The sequence below is a fragment of the Lacerta agilis genome, chromosome 15, assembly GCF_009819535.1.
Source record: "Lacerta agilis isolate rLacAgi1 chromosome 15, rLacAgi1.pri, whole genome shotgun sequence".
Lineage (NCBI taxonomy): Eukaryota > Metazoa > Chordata > Lepidosauria > Squamata > Lacertidae > Lacerta > Lacerta agilis.
The window spans coordinates 21,802,858-21,829,805 of NC_046326.1; the positions used below are offsets into that span (position 1 = coordinate 21,802,858).

The 26,948-nt window shown below is 46.1% G+C and overlaps 1 protein-coding gene across 2 annotated transcripts in view; it reads left to right on the forward strand.

Annotated features, from left to right (window-relative positions):
• Positions 1 to 26,948, forward strand: part of SORL1 (sortilin related receptor 1) — a 117,319-nt gene that overhangs the window by 49,057 nt on the left and 41,314 nt on the right. For both annotated transcript variants that reach the window (XM_033171434.1, XM_033171433.1), the window contains exons 7-20: positions 667 to 765; positions 2,849 to 3,018; positions 5,679 to 5,871; positions 8,262 to 8,379; positions 8,907 to 8,980; positions 11,706 to 11,794; positions 12,928 to 13,106; positions 15,588 to 15,774; positions 19,399 to 19,527; positions 20,864 to 20,949; positions 21,071 to 21,243; positions 22,387 to 22,518; positions 24,363 to 24,454; positions 26,463 to 26,709. In XM_033171434.1, coding sequence (XP_033027325.1) covers positions 667 to 765; positions 2,849 to 3,018; positions 5,679 to 5,871; positions 8,262 to 8,379; positions 8,907 to 8,980; positions 11,706 to 11,794; positions 12,928 to 13,106; positions 15,588 to 15,774; positions 19,399 to 19,527; positions 20,864 to 20,949; positions 21,071 to 21,243; positions 22,387 to 22,518; positions 24,363 to 24,454; positions 26,463 to 26,709 — 1,968 coding nt within the window. The remainder of the gene's footprint in view (positions 1 to 666; positions 766 to 2,848; positions 3,019 to 5,678; positions 5,872 to 8,261; positions 8,380 to 8,906; positions 8,981 to 11,705; positions 11,795 to 12,927; positions 13,107 to 15,587; positions 15,775 to 19,398; positions 19,528 to 20,863; positions 20,950 to 21,070; positions 21,244 to 22,386; positions 22,519 to 24,362; positions 24,455 to 26,462; positions 26,710 to 26,948) is intronic.

The following is a 26,948-nucleotide window of genomic DNA, read 5'->3' on the forward strand; positions in this document are numbered from 1 at the left end:
TTGCCAGAAGCTGAACTGCAGCAGAATGGAAACATGGGTTGGTTGGGATGGAGGTCATTGCTTTCATACGTCTTTTGCTTTGTGACATTGAAATCCTGAAAGAGAAAGATTCAAAAGAGCCAACTGTCTTCCAGTTTACAATGGCTCCCCTGTCTGGTCATCTGAGGGTGACTGTTTTTTTTTTAAGATTGCCATGGGTGAGTGAGCAAGTGGCATTTTCCAAGAAGTAAAGGTTTGGAAGTGGGTAACGGCGTTCAGGAAAGAAACCCTATGACTCCCCTTGCCATTTTATTACATTGCTAAATCTATCTTCATATCGGGAACCGTACCAAAATTTGCTTTCCTTTAACTTGGGAATGGGCGGCGGGTCAGTGTGGGAAGCTGTGCCTTCGTTGCGTGGCTTTGTTTATTTGTACAAGCTCTTAAATCAGGCATAGGCAAACGCGGCCCTCCAGATGTTTTGGGACTACAATTCCCACCATCCCTGACCACTTGTCCTGATAGCTAGGGATGATGGGAGTTGTAGTCCCAAAACATCTGGAGGGCTGAGTTTGCCTATGCCTGTCTTAAATCCTAAAGCCTTTTTCTGTAAACAATAACAAACTTAAGATTAATGAGGTACTCACTACTTTGATTTCTTCCCCCCAACCCCTTTTCCTCTCTCAGCATCTTTTAGGGACGCAGCAGCCATCCGTTCAGCTTTGGGTATCCTTTAACCGCAAGCCGATGCAAGCAGCCCAGTTTGTGACGAGGCACCCCATTAAGGTATTGACATGTGGGTGGGAAATCCTTTTGTTGTCAAGGGCTGCATTATCGCAGGAGTAATCTGCTGGGGGCCGCATGTTGCTGGTGGGTGGGGTGTAAATCAGTTGTGGGCAGAGTCAAAAGTGGGAGGCATCACTCCTATCCTTTCTCATTCTCTCCCTCTTTCTCTCCATCTTCTTCCCTGCCCCAGGAAAGGACAGATTGCTCTTGCAACAAGTCTGAACTTGCTGGATCCCCCTGCCCCAAATTTCTTCCGTTACTCCCTCCATCCATTTCAGCCTTCTTCCTCCATCTCTCCTGGCCTTCTTTCCCTACGGGTTCACCCCTCTTCCCCAGCATGAGATCAGGTCATGGGCCAAATATCCCTTATCCCCACTGTAAGGGACGGCTGCAATCCAAAGAGAAGTTTTGAAGAAATGTTTCAAACCCTTTGCTGCTTTTCATAACAATGGCTGCACTCCCATGCACCATTTTTTTCTTTTTTAAAAATAAAATTTTATCAACACGTTCCACAATACAATAAAAGACAAGCTAATTTACGCAAAGAATACCGTATTGGCCTGAATATAAGCCTCACACCCCACCCCCAATTCTGACCGTGAAAAGTTAAAGCGCGGCTGAAATTCACAACCTTCCAAAAATTGGCTTTTATGATCTCTCTGCTGAAACAGACATACGGTAAAACGGAACGGGTGTGAGTGCCTGCGGAATTTGAAGGTAGCGGCTTATATTTGGGTATTGTCTTTTTCTCTTCCCCCCCCCTTGAATTATAAAGGTGCGGCTTATAATTGGGTGCGGCTTATATTTGGGCCAATACGGTAATAAAAAAGAAAGGAAAAGAAAAGAAAAGCTATAGAAGAGATAGAAGAATAAAAGGTCCTCTCTCACAAATACATTTTATCCTCCCAGCTCTCACCTGGCAACATCCCTCTCTTCTCCCAGCCTCTTGCCCTGAGAGATCTCCCCTTCCCCATCTCTCTCATACAGGGTCCTTCAGACTGTATATCGCCTTCATTCTCATGCACCTTTAATGTGGGAATGGTCCCCGTTGAACAGTGTGGGGCTTGCTTCCTAGTAGGCATGCATTAGGATCACGCTGCATGCCACTTTTTAGGTCTGTTTCATTTTATAGTTGATGTTTATAGTGTGAGTTTCAACGAATTTAAAATTCACATAAACGTATGTGTCAGAGAAACAATAAGGTAAGAGAACATTTAGTTGTTTTTGTTTTTAGACGATGCTTAATTGTGTTGCCATTGTGTTGCCTTAGAAAAGGCACCTCCCACTCTGGCACAGAACAATTAGGTAGGCACGCGGCGGGGGCCTCTTCTAAGATAGCTTGTTGGACTTTTGGTTTTAACTGGAAAAGCCTCAGAACCAGTTTAGCACTTGGAGTGTTGTCCAGCTACGCTCCCTCTGCGTTTTCCTGCTTCTCCAGTGCTTTTGCAGAATTTTTTCAGACTTCAAACTTCTTCTTGCGCAGCGGTATGTGTGCCTTTCGTGCCAGCAATTACACTCCCACAACGTCTGGGTTGATTAAAGCAAGTACGCTTTATTTACAAGCATATAAATCACGGAGCCTCTCCCGGAGACACAGACGACATCTCCGCTCCGGTTCAGTCAAAAGTGAAAGTAAGACTGACCAGGAAATAAACGGTGCGTCACATAAATCACAAAGACATCGCACACAGTAGATACCCCGGATGTTGTGACACATCCCTGTGGGAGGGGCGTACTGTTGAGCTTATTTAACCCTGAAAGCTCCATCCTCACATAGCTTCCTTTCTATCTTTGAATGTACAGCTTACAGTCCCCCATCTTCTTTGGCTTCCTATTCGAACATACGCCCATACATTTTTGTTTGTTTGTAATCCTCAGAAGAGCTCCAAAAGGCAGTATAATTATTACCCCCCATTTTACAGATGGGGGAAACTGAGGCTGAGAAAGGTTTGCGTAAGGCATGTGATTTCGCGGCAGAAGTGTGAGTGCTGAAACTGGTGGTTTCCTGGCTTGCAACTCACATCCGCATGCCTTCAGGGGAACAAAAACATTTTATTTTTTCCTTCCCAACTTTGTCTTGAAGGAATACTATATTGCGGACACATCTGAAGACCAGGTATTTGTATGTGTCAGTCATAGTAACAACAGCACCAACCTCTACATCTCCGAAGCGGAAGGCCTAAGGTTTTCGTTGACTTTGGAGAACGTCCTGTACTACAGCCCTGGAGGAATGGGGAGTGACACTTTGGTCAAGTAAGTAGATAGATGTGCTCCACTCAAGCGGAGAGATGTCTCTGTGCTACTTCCGTGGATTTTGTCCTTAGCTTGGAAAGGTCAGCAACGGCCTGAAGAAATCTCTGTACCACACCTGATTGCCAAGCGAAGGTGCATTAAAATGAGATTAAATCATTCCTGTTCAAACAATGATGGCAAAGCACAAAATTTTTCCAGCCAGCCAAGGAACAAATCTACCGTATTTTCTGGCGTATAAGACAACTGGGCGTATAAGACGACCCCCAACTTTTCCAGTTAAAATATAGAGTTTGAGATATACTCGACCGCAGATTCTCCACCCGGCGTATAAGACGACCCCCAAATTTTGAGAAGATTTTCCGGGATTAAAAAGTAGTCTTATACGCCAGAATATACAGTAATAAGAGTTTGAGCTCCCTCCTTGCAGGTAGTGGGAAGTTGGGGGGCAAGCTTTACATCAGGGGTGAGGATTCTGTGGCCTTCCATATGTTGTTGAAACAACAGAGCATGTGCTTCTACGGTGTCGGTATTACAGAGATATTCGTACTAGCCTCATCTTACCATTACTGCATAAGTACCCAGAGTGCACAGGACAATTCTATACCTTCTTGCTGCTTTCAGATACCAACCCTGCTACAACATACAATGTTACCAGATTCTGCACAGCAGCGCTCAAAATTCGCCGGACTATGACCTGTGCCACAAACCAGGTTTAATGAGCACTCATATTAGGGACACGGGTGGCACTGTGGGTTAAACCACAGAGCCTAGGGCTTGCCGATGGTTCGAATCCCCGCAACAGGGTGAGCTGTTGCTTGGTCCCTGCTCCTGCCAACCTAGCAGTTCGAAAGCATGCAGTGCAAGTAGATAAATAGGTACTGCTTTGGTGGGAAGGTAAACTGTGTTTCCGTGCGCTGCTCTGGTTCACCAGAAGCAGCTTAGTCATGCTGGCCACATGACCCAGAAGCTGTACGCCGGCTCCCTTGGCCAGTAAAGCGAGATGAGCACCGCAACCCCAGAGTTGTCCGCGACTGGACCTAACGGTCAGGGGTCCCTTTACCTTTACCATATTAGAGTGCTCTATAGACTGATAGCTATAGTCTCATATATACTAACCTCTTATGCATTGCCACTCCCGTCTAATGTTCCTACCCCTTCTTTTAGACTTTCCTAGCTTTCCTTTAGATTTTTATAGACTTTTAATTCCTTTTAGTTTTAGTATTTTTAATCGTTTTTCAGGATTTAAATGACTGTAACCCCGCCCCCCATGCTGGTCTATGACCGTAATAAAGATTTGATTTGATTCAACGTTGTTGGAGTTGAACACCCATCATTCCTGAGCATTGGGCTCAATAGCTAGATATATCTTTAAAAAAAAAATCTATAAAAAACTAATTTACTTTCAAATATCAAGCAATATTTTTTTTAATATTGATTTTATTTTGCTTGACAATCATACATTCCATGATCAATAATCCAAATATCTAATGATGTACATTAGTAATCATATACAGCAATTACAATCATATGCACACTCACCCACCTCCCCTCCCTTCACCCTTCCCTCCACCCTTTTCTCGATTTCCTTTAACCCATACTTTATTTTCAGCTTGCGTTCCTTATCTCTTTTAATCTCTTATTCTAAAGACTTATAATCCTTTCTTCAATCCTTTATATTCCTCACACTCTAATCTAGGCACATTAGCATATCATTTTTTGAGCAGTATTTTTCTAAATAATCTTCATATAATAGCTAGATATATCTTGGGTGAAAAGTCCAGGGTAAAGAGATGTGTCAGAAGCTATGACATGAAGGTGCCAGATATATCTCTGTGGGTTGGGAGTATCAGAGGCACAGTGGTCTAGAGTTTTTTTTTTGGGGGGGGGGTCAAAGACCCTTTACTATTTCTGCAGCAGGGTCCCTGTCTCCAACACCCCGGGGCTGCCCAGAGAGTATGAAACGGGGAGCTTTTGAGTCACTGGATAATTCTTGTTACAGGTAGGTAGCTGTGTTGGTCTGTGTGCATGCACACGAAAGCTCATGCCAAGAACAAACTTAGTTGGTCTCTAAGGTGCTACTGGAAGGAAATTTTTATTTTTTTATTTTGTTTTGGATAATTCTTCTCACCTTTTGTGCTGACAGGAACCAACCAGAGTGAAAGCAGGTAAGTCAGCCTCCTAGGGTTGGCTCCTGGAGTCACTCTGGAAAAGGTGCATGAGAAGAACACAGAGGAGTTGTTCCGTATGCTCCAAAGCAAAGCATTTAGGAACACAGTTAACACAAGATGCTTCTGTTTCTAGGGAACAGTGTGCGAGTTCTGTCACATACAGTGGAAGGAGCGTCGCAAATCGTTTGCCCGTGTATGTCTGCAGAAAACAGTTGATCTAGCTCAAAGGCAACACGTGGAGAGCCACACTGATCATCGCAATGCCCCCCTAATTCTTATTATTGTATAATGGCACGTTTATTATTTAATCTGTTGTGTAATCTTAGAAGGGGGCACAGCTGTGACAGGGTCCAGCTGCTCCCATCATGAAGCAGCCCTGCAGTTCTGAATTTGCCGCTGCGCCACTGGTCACAGTGGGGAATTGCAGCTAACGGAGGTGCGTGGCTCAGTGCTTTTGTTATCTCTCCTCCCCCCCCACCCCAATTTCGGCAGGTACTTTGCGAACGAGCCCTTTGCGGACTTCCACCGCGTGGAGGGGGTGCCGGGGGTCTACATTGCCACCTTGATCAACAGTTCCTTCAGCGATGAGAACATGCGGTCTGTCATCACCTTCGACAAAGGTGGGACTTGGGAATTTCTCCAGCCGCCAGAGTATACTCGCTACGGCGAAAAGATAAATTGTGAGGTAATGATGCCGCGATGCGAAAGACGTCTCGCCGCCTCTTTGAGGGCTTTTGGATTGGGTGTTACGTTCTCGTTCCCTGGCTAGGCTCAGCTGAAGCTTGTAGATGCATGCGGTGTATATACCTGGTGGGTTGTGAATGGGCTATTCCAGGCTCCTGGGGGAAGTGCAATACTTATTCCTTAGACTTCCCTTGCTATTCCCCGCTCAGTGATGGCCAGCGAGGCAGCGTGGGTGGGGCTGCTGAACACCCTCCTCCACAGCAACTTACCACAAGGGCAAGGCAGCGGGACCTAGGGAGGTGTGGGCACTGTGGCAGGAGGCTCAGATCGACTCTGCCACTCTGCCTATGCTTGCTGAGCTCCCCGCTGCCTTGCTGCTCGCCCTCTCCCTAAGCAGAAGTGAGAGGGCGCTGTTCGGGAGCCAGGAAAGCTCCGCTACGCCACCTGCCCCGCCAACCGCTGCTTCTCCCGTTGGTATTTGTATGCAGTGTGAGTTGATGTACCAGAGGGTTGTGGGGAAATGCACCCCTCTTCCGTTTGCTGCAAAGACTTGTATGCTTTGGCCAGCTGTCCATTCTTGCAAATCCAATTATTTGTTCTCCTCCCCTCACTTAACCTGCCGTGGCATAATGTGGCCTCGAAGCCAGTTTGTCAGGGGCAAAAAGTGATATTTCAAGCCAGTAGGTTTATTACAGGACTTAGGGATCGCTAAATGTTGCTTGTCTACAACTTTCATCATCCCTGACCTGACCATTGCCTGTGTTGGCTGGGTCTGATGGTAGGGGGTCCTTCAACATTAGGAGGGCTACAGCTTCCCCATCCTTGGTGTAAACACACCTGGGAAGAAAGGATGAATTATCTATGACTAATGATGTTAAATTATCGAGAATATAGTAATACGGTCGCTTCTGGTTGCGTGTTTTTGGGTTGCGCACCGTGCCAAACCTGGAAGTACTGGAATGGGTTACTTGCAGGTTCGGCGCTTCACACATGCGCAGACGTGCTAAATTGTGCTTCACGCATGCACAGAAGCGCCGAATTGCAACCTGTGTGTGCACAGACGCTGCGCTGCGGGTTACGGACGCTGTGGGTTGCGAACGCGCCTCCCGCACAAATCGCAAGACTAATGAGAATATTAGAGAATGTTCATTTAAAATGGGAGAATATTCATTTTAATGCTTTGAAAATGATATAATTAGTTAATATACATGTTTATTCATGGGTAAACTTGTTCAGAGGGTACCTTCACATGCTGTTGCACATAATTGTATAGGCCTAGGTGCTTTAAGTGTATAAAGCATTAAAGCTAATTTCTGTAAAAAAAAAGTCACAGTGAGTCAAGGGTATAGAATAAGGTCACACCAAAATAGAAAAAAGGCTATTACATATAGTTGAAATACATGTGAATTGAAATGTTCATCAAATTAAATGAATAGCATTTTTAAAACTCAAAAATCAAAAATCAAATCTTTAGCTCACATTTCAGAACTGCCAATGGTGAATGACACAATGCCCAGTAATGTAACTGGATTAAAAATATATATATATCATTATTCATTACTTACACTGGCAATATCAAAACTTGACTTATTATTTACTAGGATTTTTTAAGTATGGGTTGTAAAACTGGTTCTTACATTAGAATTTACAGTTTGTGGAGAATATTCTCCGGAGAATTTTCTAGCAGAGAATATTCTCCGGAGAATATTCTCACCTCACCTCACTATCTATGACCCTCAGTGTGAAATACCTTTCCCATGTTTCTTTCTGTTTATGCAATCTACACAGCTTCCAGGTTTGGGGTGGATGGCGTGGAGAGGGGCTCAACCAACATTTTGTTGTTTTATGACTGTTTTAGTTTATCTTCTCAATTTTTATTTTATTTTTAAATCGCAAAAATAGATTTTACCAGCACTGTTTTGATCTGCTTCTCTTGCATGACTGTAGTTCTTGACTCGGTGCTTTTTTATTCTTTACTGCTGTGATTATTTCTATCTTTTAATTTGTATGATGCATCAAACAGTTTTTTGGGGAGAGACGAGGTATGCATAAAACCCCCCGACAAAGTGAAAAATAAATGGCCTCTAGCCCACATACCTATGCCTCCAGAAGGAAAAAAAAAGTCCTAGCCTTTTAGGGCTCTTGTTTGCTTTCTCTGGATTTCCTTCCCACGTAGGCAAAAGGGTTGTGCAAAAGAAACAAATGGCATTATGTAATTTGGCTTTTTTAACGTGAAACGGAAGCTGTGCACATTTAGCATGCTTGAATATGGGGGGTGGGTATGCTTCAGACCTCCAGCGCTGCATTTGTTTGGAACAAGGGCAGGCACACATGCTGCCTGTACCGGGGGGAAGCACAACAAGTAATACCCGTATGGTTCAACTCTGTTAGCTTTCCAAGGGCTGCTCTCTTCACCTGGCCCAGCGGCTGAGCCAGCTCCTCAACTTCCAACTGCGCAGAATGCCCATCCTCTCCAAAGAATCAGCTCCGGGACTGATCATCGCAACAGGTATAGCTTTGTTGGTTTTGTATTAATCTGTAGTCCATATTCCCCGACTCCAGTAGATCCAGGCGTACTCTGTTATAGGTAGAAAACCTGTAAAAATGATTAAGCCGATGTGTTTCTCTATCCCTCGCCCTCTAAAGCTAATTTGAATCCCCCCCTTTAATATTTTTTATTATTTTCAATTAATTCACATTACATGTTAATGGCCATACACCTACAACGTTGCACATAACATGAATATATTATTTCTGCAAATTCCCCAATTTATGGAAGGTGCACAGGTTCAGGCTTTGGTGAACCTCCAGAATCTCCAAAGATGACCAAGGATGTTTCTATGTGTTGTTCCTGAGCTGGCTTGGGGCACTGATGGTGTGCTTCAAAGAGAGAGCTGTTCCCTGTAAGCCAAGCTAACCCCTCTCTCTCTCTCACACACAATGTTCACGGTTTAGCAGCCATGGTCACACCTCAGTGGGGAATGATGAATCAAAAAAGCAGCCAAACCCTGACGATTCACACGCTTGCTTTTGTAGGATCTGTGGGCAAGAACATGGCAAACAAAATGAACGTGTACATTTCAAGCAGCGCAGGGGTCCGGTGGAAAGAGGTAAGGCTTTTGCAAGTCTCTGCATGGGTGTGGCGATCACCCAAACTTAGAAGGAGGAGTTAAAGGGATTAGCCAGTCAGAACCTTAGGGGGCGGAGTTAGGAGGACTATATAAACCCACCCTGGGGGAGTCTGGGAGGGGGTTTTGGGGTTGGGAGGTTTGAGGAAGGGTGGCGGGGAGTTCTGAGAGGGGGCAGTGGAGATAGTCTGAGGGTAAGATAGAGGTAGTGAGGTCAGAGGAAGGGAGAGATAGTTTGGAACTGTAAGGGATTAGAAGCTGTAGGTATAGGCCAGTATAGGAACGGTTATTAAAGATAAAAGAACTATTCATTTGGGAACCACATGCTTATGTATTGAACTTCAATAAACACAGTTTGTTCCAACCTTATCCCTGACTGAAGTGAGTGAAGCGATTACCAGACATATACTGATTGGTGGCAGTGTGTAATTAACCAGTGGTTGGTGCCAGTACCAATGGACCATCAAACGTCTGGGGGTTCTGTGCAGTTGGAGTGGACCACCACAACGGGGTCTTCCCCTGGTCCTGGAGTAGCAAGGAAAAGCACTCCAGGAGAAAACAGCCCATTTATCTGGGAATCCCTGTTTATAGATGCCCTAGGTCTTCCAGCTGTTTTGGACCGTAGCTCCCAATCAGCTCAGCTACTGTGGCCATGTCGGCTGTTGCTGATGAGAGTCGTAGTCCAAAACATCTAGAGAACGTCAGGCTGGTTTAGGTTCCTTCTGCCATGACTGTTTAAAAAGGTGTAATTGTACATTTGTGGCCTTCTTCAGGAGGCAGGAGAAATTCTACAGATTCTCAGAGGCGGGAAGTTACCTGGTGGTATTCCAGTTGGGTTGCCACTTCTGTAAACTGTTACAAGCAGGGGATAGGAACCTTCTCTCTCTGCCTCTCTCTCTTTCCCCCTTCCCAGTTTTGCTAAGCAAACACTGCAGACAGTGGTACCCTTTATATGGAATTCCCTGACATGTTCCAGCCAGGCAAGGATACTAATGGCGCAAAGCAGGGCAAGGGAGAGGGGTGTGGTCTGGGGAGAGGAGATGTGCCCTCAGGAGAGTCCCAAGGGGCCAAATGGAGAGGTCTGGGGGGGGGGTCACACTTGAACCTAGGCCTGAGGTACCCCACTGCTGATGTGAAGGAAAACACAACTTGAGCATATTATGACATGTACCTTGCCCTTCTGCCCTTTCTCTCCTTGTGGAGTAACTTCAAGCAGCTCTCCCATGTCTCTCAGATTAGGAGGAAATAATCCGGTTAGAGCCCATGACTTGGATCCCTGCACCTCTCAGTTTGCAAATTAAGCACAGCTCTTTTTGAATTTAATGGCGAGAGAGCTGTGCATCTGTGGCGAATTGGGGTGTATGTGTGTGGATTTTCCTTCTCAAAATCACAGCTTTTGAAAAAAAAGAAGTCTGGCCGGTTTACTGTCATGTGTTATGTTTGGCTGTTAGCCTTTGAAAACATAGTCAATGGGATTCTCTCTTTGGGGGGGGGGGGGTGCGTGCGGAGAGAGTATGTCTGTGCGCTCAGCCAAAGAGTTTTGGCCACCTTCCATCAGGGTAGGGCTTGGCCCAAATTTTACAAGTGCTTTTGGCTGATTGGGTGGTCTGGTCTGCAGTGGGGTTTGTGGCAGGCCTCTCTAGACGGATGTTAGTCTAAGGCTGTATTCTAACATCTGCAAAGTGTTTAAATGCTGTGAATGGAGTCACCTCGTCTTCCTTTCTGAGAGTGGTGTGGGTTTGGTTTGGCAGCACCAAGGCTGCTAGGACAACAGCAGCAGCAGGCAGGGATTTTGTTCTGCCTCTGGCCTTGTAATGTATATCACAGAGAAAACTATTTGGGAGCCACAAATGCGCTATATCATCTCAGTTCAGTTGTATGTTGCTTTTCCCATGGCAAAGCGGCTCATTACTTCAGAAAAGTTTGCGTAACAATTGACTAACAAATCACTGATTATAAGGTGTAAATTAAAATCTAAATGCAGTTGTTGGTACCTCGGAAGTCGAACGGAATCCGCTCCGGAAGTCCGTTTGACTTCCAAAACGTTTGGAAGCCAAGGCACGGATTCCGATTGGCTGCAGGAAGCTGCAGAAGCCATGCAAGACGTTCAGGTTCCAAAGAACGTTCACAAACTGGAACACTCCATTCTGGGTTTGCGGCGTTTGGGAGCCAAAACGTTCGAGTCGCAAGGCGTTCGTCAACCAAGGTACAACTGTAGTCATGTAAGTAGCCCAATCAAAGCAAATGGGGTTTTTACTTTTTATGCTGCTGGCCTTATAAGCGTATACCATATATAAAAATTGCTTGGGAGCGACTAATAGACGATCATCACAGTTCAGTTTTATGCTGCTTTTCCATGGCAAGTTGCTCAAAGCAGCTCATAGCTTCAGAAAAGTGTGCATAATCACTGGGAGTTGTAAGGCATGACAAAATTGAAATAGGCATGTGCATTGGAATACGCATTTTGTATTAATAAGTAGACAATAAAATTAAACAATCCACTAATAATGCGTAGCAGAGTGCCTGGGTGAAACTGCCTCAGCTCACGTACAGAGGCCAAAGCACCTTGTTTTTTCTACATCGCGGTATATCGCCAAACCGCAATGTTTGGCTGACGATACACCGCAATGTTGAAAAGCCTGATATCGCCCCGCCCTAGCCTCCAGCCTTCTTCCACTCATGCACCCCTGTTTGCTTCTTTCTTCAGGTCCTGTCCGGACCCCATTATTACTCATGGGGCGACCATGGAGGGATCCTCATGGCGGTAACACAGGGCACAGAGACAAACCAGCTCAAGTAAGTTCCATGGGCAAATGGGCTGCTGAATCTGAGCTAACAGAAATCAGTAGAATAGCCAATAATTAGCTCTCCACTTGATTTCCTTTGGGCCACATAGGGGAGGATTGTTGAGATTCGTTATCTGAAGCTTTACCAATGGAGAGCTTCAAGAATTGAGGAATGGTGTGATTCCTCTCCCCCTATTCCTCTTTTAGAGATGGCGATGGTGAGCTAGAGAATCTGGGATTTTACTACAGTTTGTACAAAAAACGTTTGCAGCAGATTGCTCTCAGGAACAAACAAGCCATCCAAATTGCCGTTCAGATTTGCATCACAATGCATGTAGTTATTGCTGCTTTCCTTGTAGCTATGAACAGTGGGCTGCCTTCAGTGCTAGTCCTACTCAAGAGTTAGACCCATTGCAATCAACGGACTCAAATGACTTGTGTCCCTTGATTTCCGCGGGTCTGCTCTGAGTAGGGCTAGCACTGGAGGCAACCTAGCATCACAAAGCGCCTAAAATTTTATAAGTTATCTACATACGTTAAAAGATAAGTTTCTGCCAGTTGACTGACAGTCTGGCAGGCACAATGCAAAAGGAAAGAGAAATGAGGCAGGTAGAAGAAGGCTACTGGATTGGACGCTTCTCATGCTGTGCTTCAGGAAGAAATTGAAGACCAAAACAGAAGTTCTATAGTTGGGCCTCTTTAACCTCTTTTTTAAAAAACTGAAAGCAGCTGGTCTGAGCTCTGATTTTAATTGTAACAGGGGTACTTGGGCAGGGGCACCAAAGGATATATGTGAGGCAGGGCCTTTTCAGTGGTGGGACTGAGACTGGAATGCCACCTCTGTGGAGATCTACCTTCTTTTAGCTTCTTCTTTTAGCATTTGGGCAGGAACAGGTTGTCCCTGTTGAACATGTTCTCAAGAGATCAACAGGTCCTGATCAGTGTTTCCCAAACTTGTTTTTGGACTACAACTCCCATCACCCCTAGTTAGCAAGACAGGGATGATAGGAATTGTAGTCCAGAAGCAGCTGGAGGCCCAAGTTTGGGAAGCACCGGTCTAGATTTTACTTTGTATTGATTAAGGGAGTAGAGCAGAAGTGAACATTGAACAGCCTGTACCTGCCTTTCTTTCTCTCTGTGTAGGTACAGCACAAACGAAGGGGAGACCTGGAAGGTGTTCACCTTTTCGGAGAAGCCGGTCTTTGTTTACGGCCTCCTGACGGAGCCCGGGGAGAAAAGTACCATCTTCACCATCTTTGGCTCTTACAAGGAGAACAGGCACAGCTGGCTCATCCTGCAGATCAACACCACAGATGTGCTTGGTGAATGAGGAAGTTGCTTTTTTGGTGTCCCTCCAAGTTCTGCAGAGGGAGTCTGAGTACTGCAATTTTTAATGTGTCGTAGAATTATCCTGTAGAAGTACAGTTGTATCTTGGATCCCAAACGCCTTGGTACTCGGATGTTTTGGCTCCCAAATGCTGCAAACCCGGAAGTGACTGTTTCGGTTTTCAAACGTTCTTTGGAACCTGAACATCCGGTGGGGCTTCCGTGGCTTCTGATTGGCTGCAGGAGCTTCCTGCAGCCAATCAGAAGCCGCGCTTTGGTTTCTGAACATTTTGGAAGTCGAATGGACTTCCAGAACAAATTCCGTTCAACTTCCATGGTATGACTGTATTCTGGAAATTGCATTTTGGCACTGAGACATCTCTGTTATATATCCTCCCTCATAGAATTATAACTCCCATGGTTCCTTGGTGAGAGGAAAGGACTGTTTGAGTTGTTGTTGTTGTTGTTGCACTGCCCTATACTCGCAGGTCTCGAGGTAGTTCACAACATAAAATCACAATAATATTGTTGTTGTTCAGTCATTCAGTCGTGTCCGACTCTTCATGATCCCATGGACCAGAGCACGCCAGGCACACCTATCTTTCACTGCCTCCTGCAGTTTGGCCAAATAATATAAAAACACAAAATACTTTAAAAAAAAAGAACAACCCAATAACCCCCCCCCCCCAATAAACACATTTTTAAAAGGTGTTAGATGTCAGTCAGCCAAAAGCTTGGTTAATTTAATTTAATCTTTACTGGATATTCATATATTTAGGAGACTCATTTAGGAACTACACCTTCCTTCCTTCGGAAGTCTTTTGTTTAGACAAGACTACAACAGTGGGTGGCGCTGTGGTCTAAACCACAGAGCCTAGGGCTTGCCATCCATAAGGTTGGTGGTTCGAATCCCCGCGATGGGGTGAGCTCCCGTTGTTGGGTCCCTGCTCCTGCCAACCTAGCAGTTCGAAAGCACGTCAAAGTGCAAGTAGATAAATAGGTACTGCTCTGGCGGGAAGGTAAATGGCGTTTCCGTGCGCTGCTCTGGTTCACCAGAAGCGGCTTAGTCATGCTGGCCCCATGACCCAGAAGCTGCGAGATGAGCGCCGCAACCCCAGAGTCGTCCGCGACTGGACCTAATGGTCAGGGGTACCTTTACCTTTACCTTTACTACAATATTATTTTTCTTTCTTTCAGTCAGTCAGTCAGTCAGTCAGTATTCATTGATATTTATTGATATATATTTTTTTACGACTCTTTTGTTGGTTTTTATCATTATATATTGTACTTGACCTTGCTCTTTTTTAATGAAAGCACAGATTATAAATTTGCAAGTAAATAAAATTATAAACTGCTTAATTGAGGGGTAGTCGACATGGTGCCCTCCAGAGGCTGCTGGACTTCAAATCCCAGCATGCCTGACCACTCTGGCCATGCTCATTGAGGGTGATCCTCAGGTGGCACAATTGGTCAGTGCATCTGGCTGTTAACCAGAAAGTTAGTGGTTTGAGCTCACCCAGGGACAGCTGTAGGTAGGATTTCTGTATTGCAGGGGATTGGACTAGATGACCCTTGGGTTCCAACTCTATGATTCTATGTGACAAGTTCAATCCCCGGTATCTCCAAGTTGGACTGGGAGAGAACCCTGTCTCAAATCCTTCAGAGAGCTGCTGCCAGTCAGTGTAGACAGTACTGAGCTAGATGGGCCAATGGTATAAGGCAGCTTCATGTGTGGTGGCATAGATTTGTGGGGAGTGGGAGGCAGGAGAAATTTCCAGTCCCGAAATCCTGCTTTTATGGGTGTTTAAAATACCGGCATGCAATCACATCTGGAAACAGGAGAAGCAGTTAAACATGGCAGAAGAATGAGCTTGACTAAAGTGTAGAACTGATGCCTTCTAAAACTGTAAGTGTTCTAAGTGGAGCTTCTTGGCAGCTCAAATGGGTTTGAAATATAAATAATATACGTGACTCACTCCAAGGAATACTCTGCGGAAAGGGTTTGTTGCTGTCTGTCTTAGGTAGGTACGGGGGAGAAATTTTATCCAGCTCGCATTTAAAGATGGACCTATCTAATTTACACCTTGTGAAACATCGCATCAGCAGAAACACAACCATCCTTAGAAATCTTTTGCGTTTCCTAATTTGGCAATGAAGTTCTTCAGCCAAGCGATGTGTACAGAAAATGCATGTACTAGGGCAAAATGTGTGCATAAAAATGCAAAGGTTGGTAAAAAAAAAACACAACCCCATAAAAATTGCATTGGGGAAAATTATGTACAAGAATGTGCAAAATTAGTCAAACCCACATTACAAATGCTTGTTAAGAGAAATTTGTGCTTAAATCTTGGAGTCCCCCCCCCCCTTTTTTGAAAGCAGATATGTTGAGTCCATGACATGGTGAGCCCACTTAATGTTTAGACGCACAAACCCTTTGCTATCCTCCCCCCATCTAATGTTGCTTGTTCGTTCCATAGGGGTGCCTTGCACTGAAAACGATTACAAACTGTGGTCCCCCTCTGACGAGAGAGGCAATGAGTGTCTCCTGGGACACAAGACGGTCTTCAAAAGGCGAACGCCCCATGCGACTTGCTTCAATGGGGAAGACTTTGATCGGCCGGTCATGGTCTCCAACTGTTCTTGCACCAGAGAGGACTATGAGTGGTGAGTGATTACCGTATTTTTCCACGTATAACACGCCTCCATGTATAAGACGCCCCCTATTTTGGGGGACTCAGATGTAAGAAAATGGGGGGAGATGGCACAGAATTGTTGAGCTTTTTTTGGGGGGGGGGTTTGCTGAAAATCGTTCACCAGCACCTGTCGCAAAGTCTGCCTCTCGCCTGTCCCCTCACTGGCAGAAGCTGCCAATCGCCCTCCCAATTGTTGCAGCATCAGCCAATCAACACCAGCCATCAACGCAGCAACCAATAACGTGCCCAATAGCCTCTGACAGCAACCAATCAAACATCCACCCTATGCACTATTCATGTATCCACTTTTTTGAATAATTATTAAAGAAATACATGGAAAAGTACGGTAAATGTCAGCAATGAAGGGCACTTAATGGCTGTTTCTGTTTTTTAGGTGGGATTCAATCACATAGGCTGTACATTTAAAGTTGATTTGAAGCTCTTCCAAAACTTCTCCCCCCACCCCCTGCCAAAAATAAAATTAAAAAATCAGACATTTTGCTGTATGGAAATTGACAGGGGAATGCACTGCCTCAGCAGTGGTGTAATGATCTGGGGTTGCAGGATCCTTGTTATTCCTGCTGAAGGGTCCCTATCTTCAGCCTCCTAGAGCCACCCAATCAGCATGAAAGGGGTGGCTATTTAGCCATCTTAAGCTCCAAGGCTAATCATTTAGGAACACTGAAAATACGGAGCCATTTCAAAAGAACGGCGTGCAAGTTTGGTTGCATACGCTGGAACTTTAAGGAAAACTCGAACTTAAATCACTCTGAAGGATTAGTCCATGTTAAGGCCTGGAAACAATGCCTTATTGAGGAACAGCTTAGGGAGCTGGGTATGTTTAGCCTGGAGAAGAGAAGGTTAAGGGGTGATATGATAGCCATGTTCAAATATATAAAAGGATGTCATATAGAGGAGGGTGAAAGGTTGTTTTCTGCTGCTCCAGAGAAGCGGACACGGAGCAATGGATTCAAACTACAAGAAAGAAGATTCCACCTAAACATTAGGAAGAACTTCCTGACAGTAAGAGCTGTCCGACAGTGGAATTTGCTTCCAAGGAGTGTGGTGGAGTCTCCTTCTTTGGAGGTCTTTAAGCGGAGGCTTGACAGCCATCTGTCAGGAATGCTTTGATGGTGTTTCCTGCTTGGCAGGGGGTTGGACTGGATGGCCCTTGTGGTCTCTTCTAACTCTATGATTCTATGATTCTATGATATGTGCACGGAAAATCGTAGAGATAGCTGAAAGGCAACATGTGGAGATCTGTGCAGTTCGTTGCAGTGCACCCCAAATTATTATTGTTGTATAATTGTCAAATTATTGTATAATCTTGGAAGGGGGCTTGGCTGTGACTTACCGCGAAGGGAGCATCGTATAATAATCTGCCCACAAACAAATCAGAATGGATGCTCACTAAACAGACCCAGTTTATCTGAGCGCTGGATATCTTTTGGCTTGACTGGCTAATCTAAATAGGAAAGCGCGGTAGGGAGCATCCTTTCCCCCCACCACTGCGAATGAGGTTTTTGCTGAGATGGTTGGAGCATCCAGAAATAGAGACGAGCAATTATTATTGCCTTGTCACTTTTCCCTTCAAATGAAGGCAGCTTCCCGAGGGATTGTTGGCTGCAGTTCCTTGTGTAATTATGAGTGCATAACTCCCACTGATCAGTTGGCCTTGAGCACTCAAACTGAACAAGGGATTATTAATACTTTAGCATTTATATAGCATTTTGGCATGCATAGAGGGGCTCACATACATTGTCATGTTGTCATCCTTGGTACGTACTCCGTGAGGTAGATTAGTATAGTTCCACCCATATTACAGGTGAGGAGGCCAAGAGGAAGTGGCTTGACTAATGGTCACCTGGTGAGTTAAGGGGAGAACTCACTAGGCTGTGGGTATATGGATATTCGTCAACACACGGGAATGACAACCTCAGATATCGGGAATTTAGGTCTGTGGGCAAGGGGCTAAAAGAAAATGGAATTCTAGTGGCTGGATTTTGAGGTATTGACGCTTTGTCAGAAACTACTGATTGATTGCTGTGAAGTATGATATTTAAAACAGCTTTAAAACAACCAACCAACACAACTTTCCTCAAAAGTACAAGGTGACCTTCTAGCCAATGAAACAAAAGTCAAGATGATGTAGAGTAGATTTCAGTGTGCTTGTTTTTTGTTTTTTGTAGAGCAGTTTATTATATCCAATGAATTATTCAATATAATTCTAGGCAGGCCACAAGATAAAAGTAAAAATGCTGGAATTTGTTAACACAGCTGGATAAATTTTGACAGTGGTTTGGGCCTCAGTGGACCCATATTGTAGAAAGCAATTAGCTCTTGGGTAGCATACAACCACTTGGATATTTGAAGAACTGGAAGAAGAAAACCCCTTGAGGTGAATGGAGCTTGTGGAAATAACTACTGTATTATTGTAACTTGGAGGTGAATAGCTTTGGCATTCCCTGGGGCCATTTTGTTTCCCTGGCAGTGGCCTGTGGGCTGGATGTGTATTTGCCACACAAGCCAATCCTCTCATGGCCAACCTCTATAATAAATTTCTTGTTGCTGAACTGTTAGGGATTGCCTGTTCTAGAGCACATATACAGAGGTAAGCTGGTGTGGAACAGTGGGAAGACTGTTGGACCAAGCTTGACAGACAAGACTTGGGTTGATGTTCTCCTACTGCACTGAAGTTCTCTGGGTAATATTGGGCCAGAACTTTATCTCTTCTACCCCATGGGCCAACTTTACTGGTGGGTTGGATCACCCACTGTCAATCTTCTGATGTCATATTGAACACCAGGTGATTGGCAGGTGGGTGGTCCAGCTGTCAAAACTGGCCCACCAGGAGATGAAGATGCTGCACAAAGCAGGATTGAGCTTCATGTGCACCACCAGATGGGGTTCAGCTCTGCTTTGGGTAGGGTTTCAGTTTTGCTGGCTAGCTCTCAATGAGAACTACTTGGTGTACCTGAACTGAGATGGTTTGAAGTCCCCATGCGCCAGCTGAACGGGTGAGCTGGTGAGACAGGTGTGGATTTCCCAACCCTGGGCTAACTTACTTCACACAGTCCTTGTGAGCTGTCTCTCTCTCTCTCTCTCTCTCTCTCCATATGTGTACATTGAAATACAGACTTTCTTGCAGGTGTAATTGCGGGCTAATTCATTTTTTACTACACTCTGATTAAAATGCGGTGGGGCTAGCATCAGAAAGAAAGAAAGTCCATCATGGAGAAGCAAATGAAATTAATTTTTGGCAAGGGCAGGTGGGAGGGGGCGTAAAGATAAATTCTTTCAGCATCTGGCTCTTGGGCTGTGTAGCTGCCAGCTGGCAAGCTCTCCTGGGATGCATTAACGTGTTCACAGGTCCTCCAGTGAAAAGGGGCATACTGTGAGATATTTGAATTCTGCTAATAATAACCTTCGTTTAAATAGCTGCATTTCCAGAACATTTGGTGCTTTAGCTTCCCACCCCCCCCAATTGTAAAAAAGTAGTTAAATAAATACATATGCATATAAACCTATACTTGAAGGGCATATTTCCTTCTCCTCCCCTCCCCTTGCCCCTCGCCTCTGCTTTTCCCCGGCTCAGTGACTTTGGCTTCAAGCTGAGTGAAGACTTGTCATTAGAAGTTTGTGTACCAGACCCTGAATTTGCCGGCAAACCATCTTCTCCCCCTGTGCCGTGTCCCATTGGTTCAACTTACAAGAAGAGCAGAGGGTAGGTGACTGCCCTGGGGGGCATGCATTCATCTATTATTATTATTATTATTATTATTATTATTATTATTATTATTATTATTAAGATTATATACTGTTTTCCCTCAAAAGGCCACAGGAGGGCCATCGGTCACCCTCCTCAGTGTATTCATGATGCCATTCTGTCCATATGGATTCAGAAGAAGGAGCGGGTTTAAGAGGGAATGGGTTTGTTCTTCCTACGGGTCTCAGTGGGACTGGCTATCAAGTCAATGTGCTTAGATAAGAACATAAGGGACGCGGGTGGCGCTGTGGTCTAAACCTCAGAGCCTAGGGCTTGCCGATCAGAAGGTCGGCGGTTCGAATCCCCACGACGGGGTGAACTCCCGTTGTTCGGTCCCAGCTCCTGCCCACCTAGCAGTTTGAAAGCACATCAAAGTGCAAGTAGATAAATAGGTAGGCCTACCGCTCCGGCGGGAAGGTAAATGGCATTTCCGTGCGCTGCTTTGGTTTGCCAGAAGCAGCTTAGTCATGCTGGCCACATGACCTGGAAGCTGTCTGTGGACAAATGGACAAATACCGGCTCCCTTGGCCTATAGAGTGAGATGAGCGCTGCAACCCCAGAGTCATCCGCAACTGGACCTAACAGTCAGGGGTACCTTTACTTTTACCTTTATCTAAGAACATAAGGAGAGCCTGCGCAATGGGACACAAGTGTTCTTGTTTTTAATGTATTTTAAGTTTGAACAGAGAGGAGGCAATACATCTCGCCAAGAGCATCATTTGGTCTAGGGCAGGCATCCCCAAACTCGGCCCTCCAGATGTTTTGGGACTACAGTTCCCATCATCCCTGAGCACTGGTCCTGTTAGCTAGGGATGGTGTGGGTTGTAGTAAAAAAAAAAAAAAAAAACAGCTGGAGGGCCAAGTTTGGCCACCACTGCCCTAATGGAGCGCCCTGTGGAATGCTCTCCAATCAGATGTAAAGGAAATAAACAACTATTTGACTTTTAGAAGACATCTGAAAGCAGCCCTGTTTAGCGAAGTTTTTAATATTTGATGTTTTATTGTGTTTTTAATAGTCTGTTGGGAGCCGCCCAGAGTGTTGGGGTATAAATAATTTTCATTATTATTATTATTATTGGAAACTGCCAAGCACGATCCGAGCACAAGAGGACTCTACCTTCCTGCTTGGCAGGGGGTTGGACTGGATGGCCCTTGTGGTCTCTTCCAACTCTATGATTCTATGATTCTATGATTCCTGTGCTTTCCAGCAACTGGCATTCAGCCGCACCGCTGCCTCTGACAGTGGACGCAGAGCAGGACTGCAGCATTAACACCCTTCGCTTTTCTGTGTTAGTTACCGCAAGATATCCGGAGACACTTGCTCAGGGGGGGACGTCGAGGCTCGGCTGGAAGGGGAATCTGTACCATGTCCATTAGCAGGTAAGTGGGAAGGAGGCAGTTCCCGCCCCCACTAGAACCACCAACCAGAGCAACTGTTCTAGCCAGAGGAGGTGGAGACCAAAAGCTGCACCCAATGTTCTCTTGTCTGCTTTGTCTGCAGAGGAGAATGAATTCATTCTCTACACCACCCGGTACTCCATCCACCGATACGACCTCTCCTCTGGGATCAGTGAAGAGCTGCCACTGACGGGGTTGCGAGGGGCGGTGGCGCTTGACTTTGATTATGACCGCAACTGTTTGTACTGGGCCGATGTGACACTAGACATTATCCAGGTGAGTTTTCTGCCTTCGGAGCTTCTTTGGTGAAAGTTTTTGAAGAAAGGTGGCGTCGCCTAGGAGTCCCAGGGAGAGTTGCAGCCATATGGATTAGCAAGGGCGTAATGTTGGGGGCTGTTTTAGAGAATGACATCCTAGGACAGACGATCGCTTTTGGTCAAGGATCAAAGAGGGTGGGCAAAGATACACATGCAGGGATATCGTAGAGTTGGAAGAGACCCTGGGGGTCATCTTGCCAACCCCCTGCAATGCAGGAATATGCAGCTGTCCCTTACGGGAATCGAACCTGCAACCTTGGTATTGTCAGCACCATGCTCTAACCAATGGAGCTATCCAACGCTCTTAAAAACGAGTTAGATATCATGGGGAGCCTTGTTTAATCCCAAGGGCCACATTCCCTTCTCGGCAGCCTTCCAGGGGCCACATGCCAGTGGTGGGCAGGGCCAGAGGCAAAAGTGGGTGGGGCAATGGATATAAATTTCACCTTTGCACACTAGGGTAGTTTATAGACACATTCACATGTCCCTTTGTCCAGGCAAGCAAGAGACAAGATTGGAGTTCAAGGACACATCCTAGCCAGGCAAAAACTTTAATGAATGACTTTAAATAGCTTTTTAACCTGGTTTTCAAAATATGTGTGTCTATAGATCTTTTTATTTATTTTCGAAACCTATAAAAACACCAGTAATTTATTTTTTTACAAACCAGCAGCCGCCAAAACCTTTTACAAGCACAGCACATTAAAACCAGCCATTGCAATGTGCATATTTCCCTGGGGGAGAAAATTCTAAAGGTGGGGAGGGGGCAACACCGAAAAGACCCTGCCCTTGTTCCCTGTCAGTCTTAGCAGCACTCACAGCTGAGCCAGATGATGCTTCTTGCTTGCCTGGGTAGAAAAGGGTGTTTGTGGAAACTAAGCTATGATACAAAGGTGCAATGTACACTCACTTCTGCGCTTAAATTTGCCCCCCCCCCCGAAAGTTTTCCAGATGGAAAAAAAGTTTTTCCCATGCTTGATTCAAAGTGCCCAGGGATGTGCTTTGTTTTCTATATCTCCAGTCCCCCTTTGATTTGCTCTGTGCTTGTACAGCAATTGAACTCATTTGATGCTTTGGATTCCTTGTTTTTATTTATTTTCAGCGCCTGTGCCTTAATGGGAGCTCGGGACAGGAGATCATCGTCAGCACCGGTCTGGAGACGGTTGAAGCGTTGGCCTTTGAACCCATCAGCCAGCTGCTGTACTGGGTGAATGCCGGCATTCCAAAAATCGAGGTATGCGTCTCTGCGCAACCTGGATGTGTTGTTGCCCAAGGCAGCACCTGTTCTTGGAGCTCAGTGGAAGCCGGGAGGGTCAAACCCAGGAGGCCAAAATAATAAACTAAGCCAAGAGCCCGTAAAGACTATCACTGTCCAGGCAGAGTCCCACCCTGAAGCTTTTACAGCCCTTCCTGTCAAGGAGAACTAGCGGCTGTGATGATCACCCAAACTTAGGAATGGCATAGAAGGAGTTAAAAGGAATAACCAGTAAGAACCTTTAGGGGGTGGAGTTATGTGGGCTATATAAACCCCTCCCGGGGAAGGAAGGGGGTCTTTTGGCTTGTCTTTTGTCAGGGTCTTGGTCTTTGTCTTTGTCTTGGGGGCTTGTTGTGGGTATTGAGAGGTTGGAAGGAGGGTGGCTAGGGAAGGAGTAGGAACAGGGGTGGGAGAAAACGTTGGGCACTGTTGTTAACAAGAACACAACCAAGAAAGAACTGTTTATTCAGAAACCACATGCTTATGTACCAAACTTCAAATAAAACAGTTTTGTTCCAATATTCTCCTTGACTGAACTGAGTGAAGTAAATACCAGACAGACTGGTTGGTGGCAGCGGTTAATTAACAAAGTGGTGAGCGCAGGTATCAATGGACCGTTAAACGTCTGGGGGACCTGTGCAGGTTGAGCGAACCGCCACTGGCCAGCCAAGACAGGCAGGGCCACTGCAGAACCTTCACTGCCCTCGCCACTTGGCGCATCTGTGCATAGAGCCACAGGCTTCTGTTTCCCATCATGCCTGGCCATTGGCCATGCTTGGCAGGGCTGATGGGAGTTGTAGTCCAAAACACCTGGAGGACACCAGGCCCGTGAAGGCAGACTAGGCGGAGCATAGGTCGACCCTAAGGGAAAATTAAGTTCTCCTTTCCCTCCTGCGAGCCATGTATCTCAATGTATCTTGTTGCTGTTCTGTAAAGCTCATGAGTGGGGCCGTTTTGACCACATGAGGAGCATTTCCCACAGCCTGGATGTTGGAAATAGTTTTCCACCACCCCCTCTGTCAGCCTTGGCACATCTGTGAGCTGATAGTCCCCACCCACCACTTCTCTCCAGCTGCTTCCTGGTGACCAACCCATTTGCCTCAATAAGGTTTGGTATACAGGTGACCAGGAGGCTGAATCAACGGACAGATTAATCCAAGTTAGTGTCAGGAAGCCGTTTGCTGTGCTTTTACAGAGTGTGTTCAGGCTTTTGCTTTGCGTTTATCTATCTGTCTATCTCAGTAGAGCCAGTGGCAGAGGACAGCACCACAGCCTTCTGCTTCCTGCTTTGGTCAGGTTGGGAGTACAAGGCTGGGGTGGACAGAGACAGGATTCGGAGCTACCAGTAGATCTCTGGGTAGTTGGCAGCAAATTGGCAAGAGATCCTGGCTCCCAGTTGTTCGACAACAACAAAAGGCTCCATCTTCCTCCTTTATGAAGCTGGTGAAGTGAGTGGGCAACTTCTGACCTGTAGGGCCAAACCTCATTCTGTCAATGCAAAGATTGACATTTGCACATGGAACTTTCCTTCTTCTTCCTGTGTGCTTCCCAAATCTGTTGGTTGTTTTTTTTTTGGTTTTTTTTTTGAGGGGGGTTCCTGCAACCTTCTGGAGCAGATTGAGGTTGGGGTGGGGAGAAGGATTGGAGCGAGTTCTGTTGTGCGATCGCAAATCCTTTGCTAAAGGAACACGTACATTGAATACTGTCCACATCCTTGGCTATAAGCCTTTGGAATGACTAGTCTGTACAGGAATAGTGCTGCTGCTACCAGTGATGACAGCCAGATATGCTCCTTGTTTCTCCTCTTTGTGGTGTCACACTAGGTCGCCAACCCAGATGGAGACTTGCGACTTACGGTGTTGAATTCCTCTGTGCTCGAACGGCCGCGAGCCTTGACTCTGGTACCTAAAGAAGGGTAAGTGAAACATCGGAAATACTAGCAGCCAGATTTGTAAGACCCTGAGCGGAATAGTGGCCAGCTCCACAGGGTTGCTGGGAGGATGAACGATGCGAGGACAGGACTGAAATTAATGCGTTCTCTTTCGGGGTGGTCAATTATTATGTTTCTGCACATAAAATCTTGCCAGAGACTAATTTTAGCAAACTTGCTGCTGTTGTTTGTTCTACACCTCCTTTTCTGTAATATGGTAACGTAGTGATGTTATTGTTACGGTTCTTTTGTTTTGTTGGGAATTACTTTAGATATTTGTACAGTTTCTTTTTTAATGCTGTTAATTGTATGGAGGAGGGATGCGGGTGGTGCTGTGGTCTAAACCACAGAGCCTAGGGCTTGCCGATCAGAAGGTCGGCGGTTCGAATCCCTGTGACGGGGTGAACTCCCGCTGTTCGGTCCCTGCTCCTGTCCACCTAGCAGTTTGAAAGCACGTCAAAGTGCAAGTAGATAAATAGGTACCACTCCGGTGGGAAGGTAAACGGCGTTTCCGTGCGCTGCTCTGGTTCGCCAGAAGCGGCTTAGTCATGCTGGCCACATGACCCAAAAGCTTTCTGCAGACAAATGCTGGCTCCCTCGGCCTATAGAGCAAGATGAGCGCCACAACCCCAGAGTTGTCCGCCACTGGACCTAATGGTCAGGGGTACCTTTATCTTTACCTAATTGTATGGAGGGTCAGGGGAGGAGGAGTACCTCTGGTGGGGGCACATTGTGCTCCTGGGTTAGTTTGCACCTTTGGTCCCCACCCAGCACTCAGCTCTCACCTGTGGCTCCTAGAAGCTGTTAACACGCAACAGTGGCCACACCTCGGGAAATGGCTTCAACTGGCCAGCTAAACCAGATGAGGGTAGCCAATGGGTCTCAAACCCTCAGTGAGTTAGGGATTTCCCCTGCATGTGGAGACAGGCTCTGGCAGATTGAGTGGACAAGACCAATAGTCTCCTGAGCAACTGTCTAGAAGGAGGTTTCTGCCCATGCTCTAGAGGGCAGTGGGGGGCAGATGGGGCTTGTCAACCTAGGAAGGTAGCCCATCTAGAAGATGGAAAGCTCTGATCCTAAACCCTCCACTGCCTTGCCAGATATCTTTGGGAAAAGAAAAGTCTAAGGGGCAAACCCAACACAAATTTGTAGTGGAGTCCCTAAGATGGTTGATGGTACGCCTCCTATTGGCAACTCCTGCAGCCAGGCTGGTGCCAAACTTGTTACTCTGCTTTCCTTTGGACTACATCAGTGAGGCCGAAAGGCGGGTCTTGTCACCTGGGCAGTCCAAGGGAGGTCACCTCGGTTCTGCTAATGCAGAGGTTTGACTTAACCCCCGGAGGCTCACTCCATTGTCCCTCGAGACAGACGCCAACCACAGCAGCCGTTCATTGACCTTAATAAAGAGATTTGGATTGATCGATCGTGTAATCCCGGAGTGAAATTCATTTATGTAGACTGTAAAGTAATGCTTTTGGAAACGGGGAGTACATTTTTCTCCAGAGGGCAGTTTCAGCACAGAGGGAAAGCGCAGAGCTCAGACCCTTGAACAGATGCTAATCCTTGCCCAAGAGACAGGGTTGTTTTGGGAAGGCAGGGAAAACCCCTCCCTCTAGTGAAGTCGGAAGTTAGTCCTGTCCGTTGACCAGGAGGAGAGACCTTGTCCTAAATTCAGGGAAGGGATGATGTTCAGTGATGTGACACTTGCGTTTAATATATGTGCAGTCTCTGGACTCTCCAGGCAGGGTTAGGAAAGGTCTGAACGCTGCTGCCAGTCAGTGTAGCCCATTGGTGGACTCCATTTCCTATCATTCCTCGCCAGTGATCTTGGATGATGGGAGTTGTAGTCCAACAGCTGCTGGAAAGTCACAGGATCCCTGTCCCTGATGTGCCCCGAAGGTCTGACTCTGTATAAGTCAGCTCCTTATGGTTGCTCTCGGGACGTGCTGAAGAGCAATAATTTTCTTGTAACGTCCATAATTTGCCTTATCAGGCTGATGTTTTGGACAGACTGGGGGGACTCCAAGCCTGGCATTTACCGCAGTGAGATGGACGGCTCTTCCCCGACTTGCGTTGTCTCCGAGGGAGTGAGGTGGCCAAATGGCATTTCGGTGGATGATCATTGGATCTACTGGACAGAAGCCTACATGGACAGGATCGAGCGCATCGATTTCAACGGCTTGCAGAGATCGGTAATCCTGGACAGCCTCCCGCATCCTTACGCCATTGCTGTTTTTAAGGTATTCACTGGGCGCCTTCATTTAAAGCTTTCGTTTTATATCCCTCGAACATGTTTCTCTCTCTTGGACCAAAATCTTTTGGGTTGGAGAAGGGATGGGGATCCTGTAGCCGTTTGGATGTTGTTGGACTGCAGCTCCCAGCATGCTGGGCTGGGGCTGATGGGAGCTGGAGTTAGGGGACGGGCCCAGCTCAGCAATCTACCTTGCGTGCAGAAAGTCCCAGGTTCAATCTTTTGCAC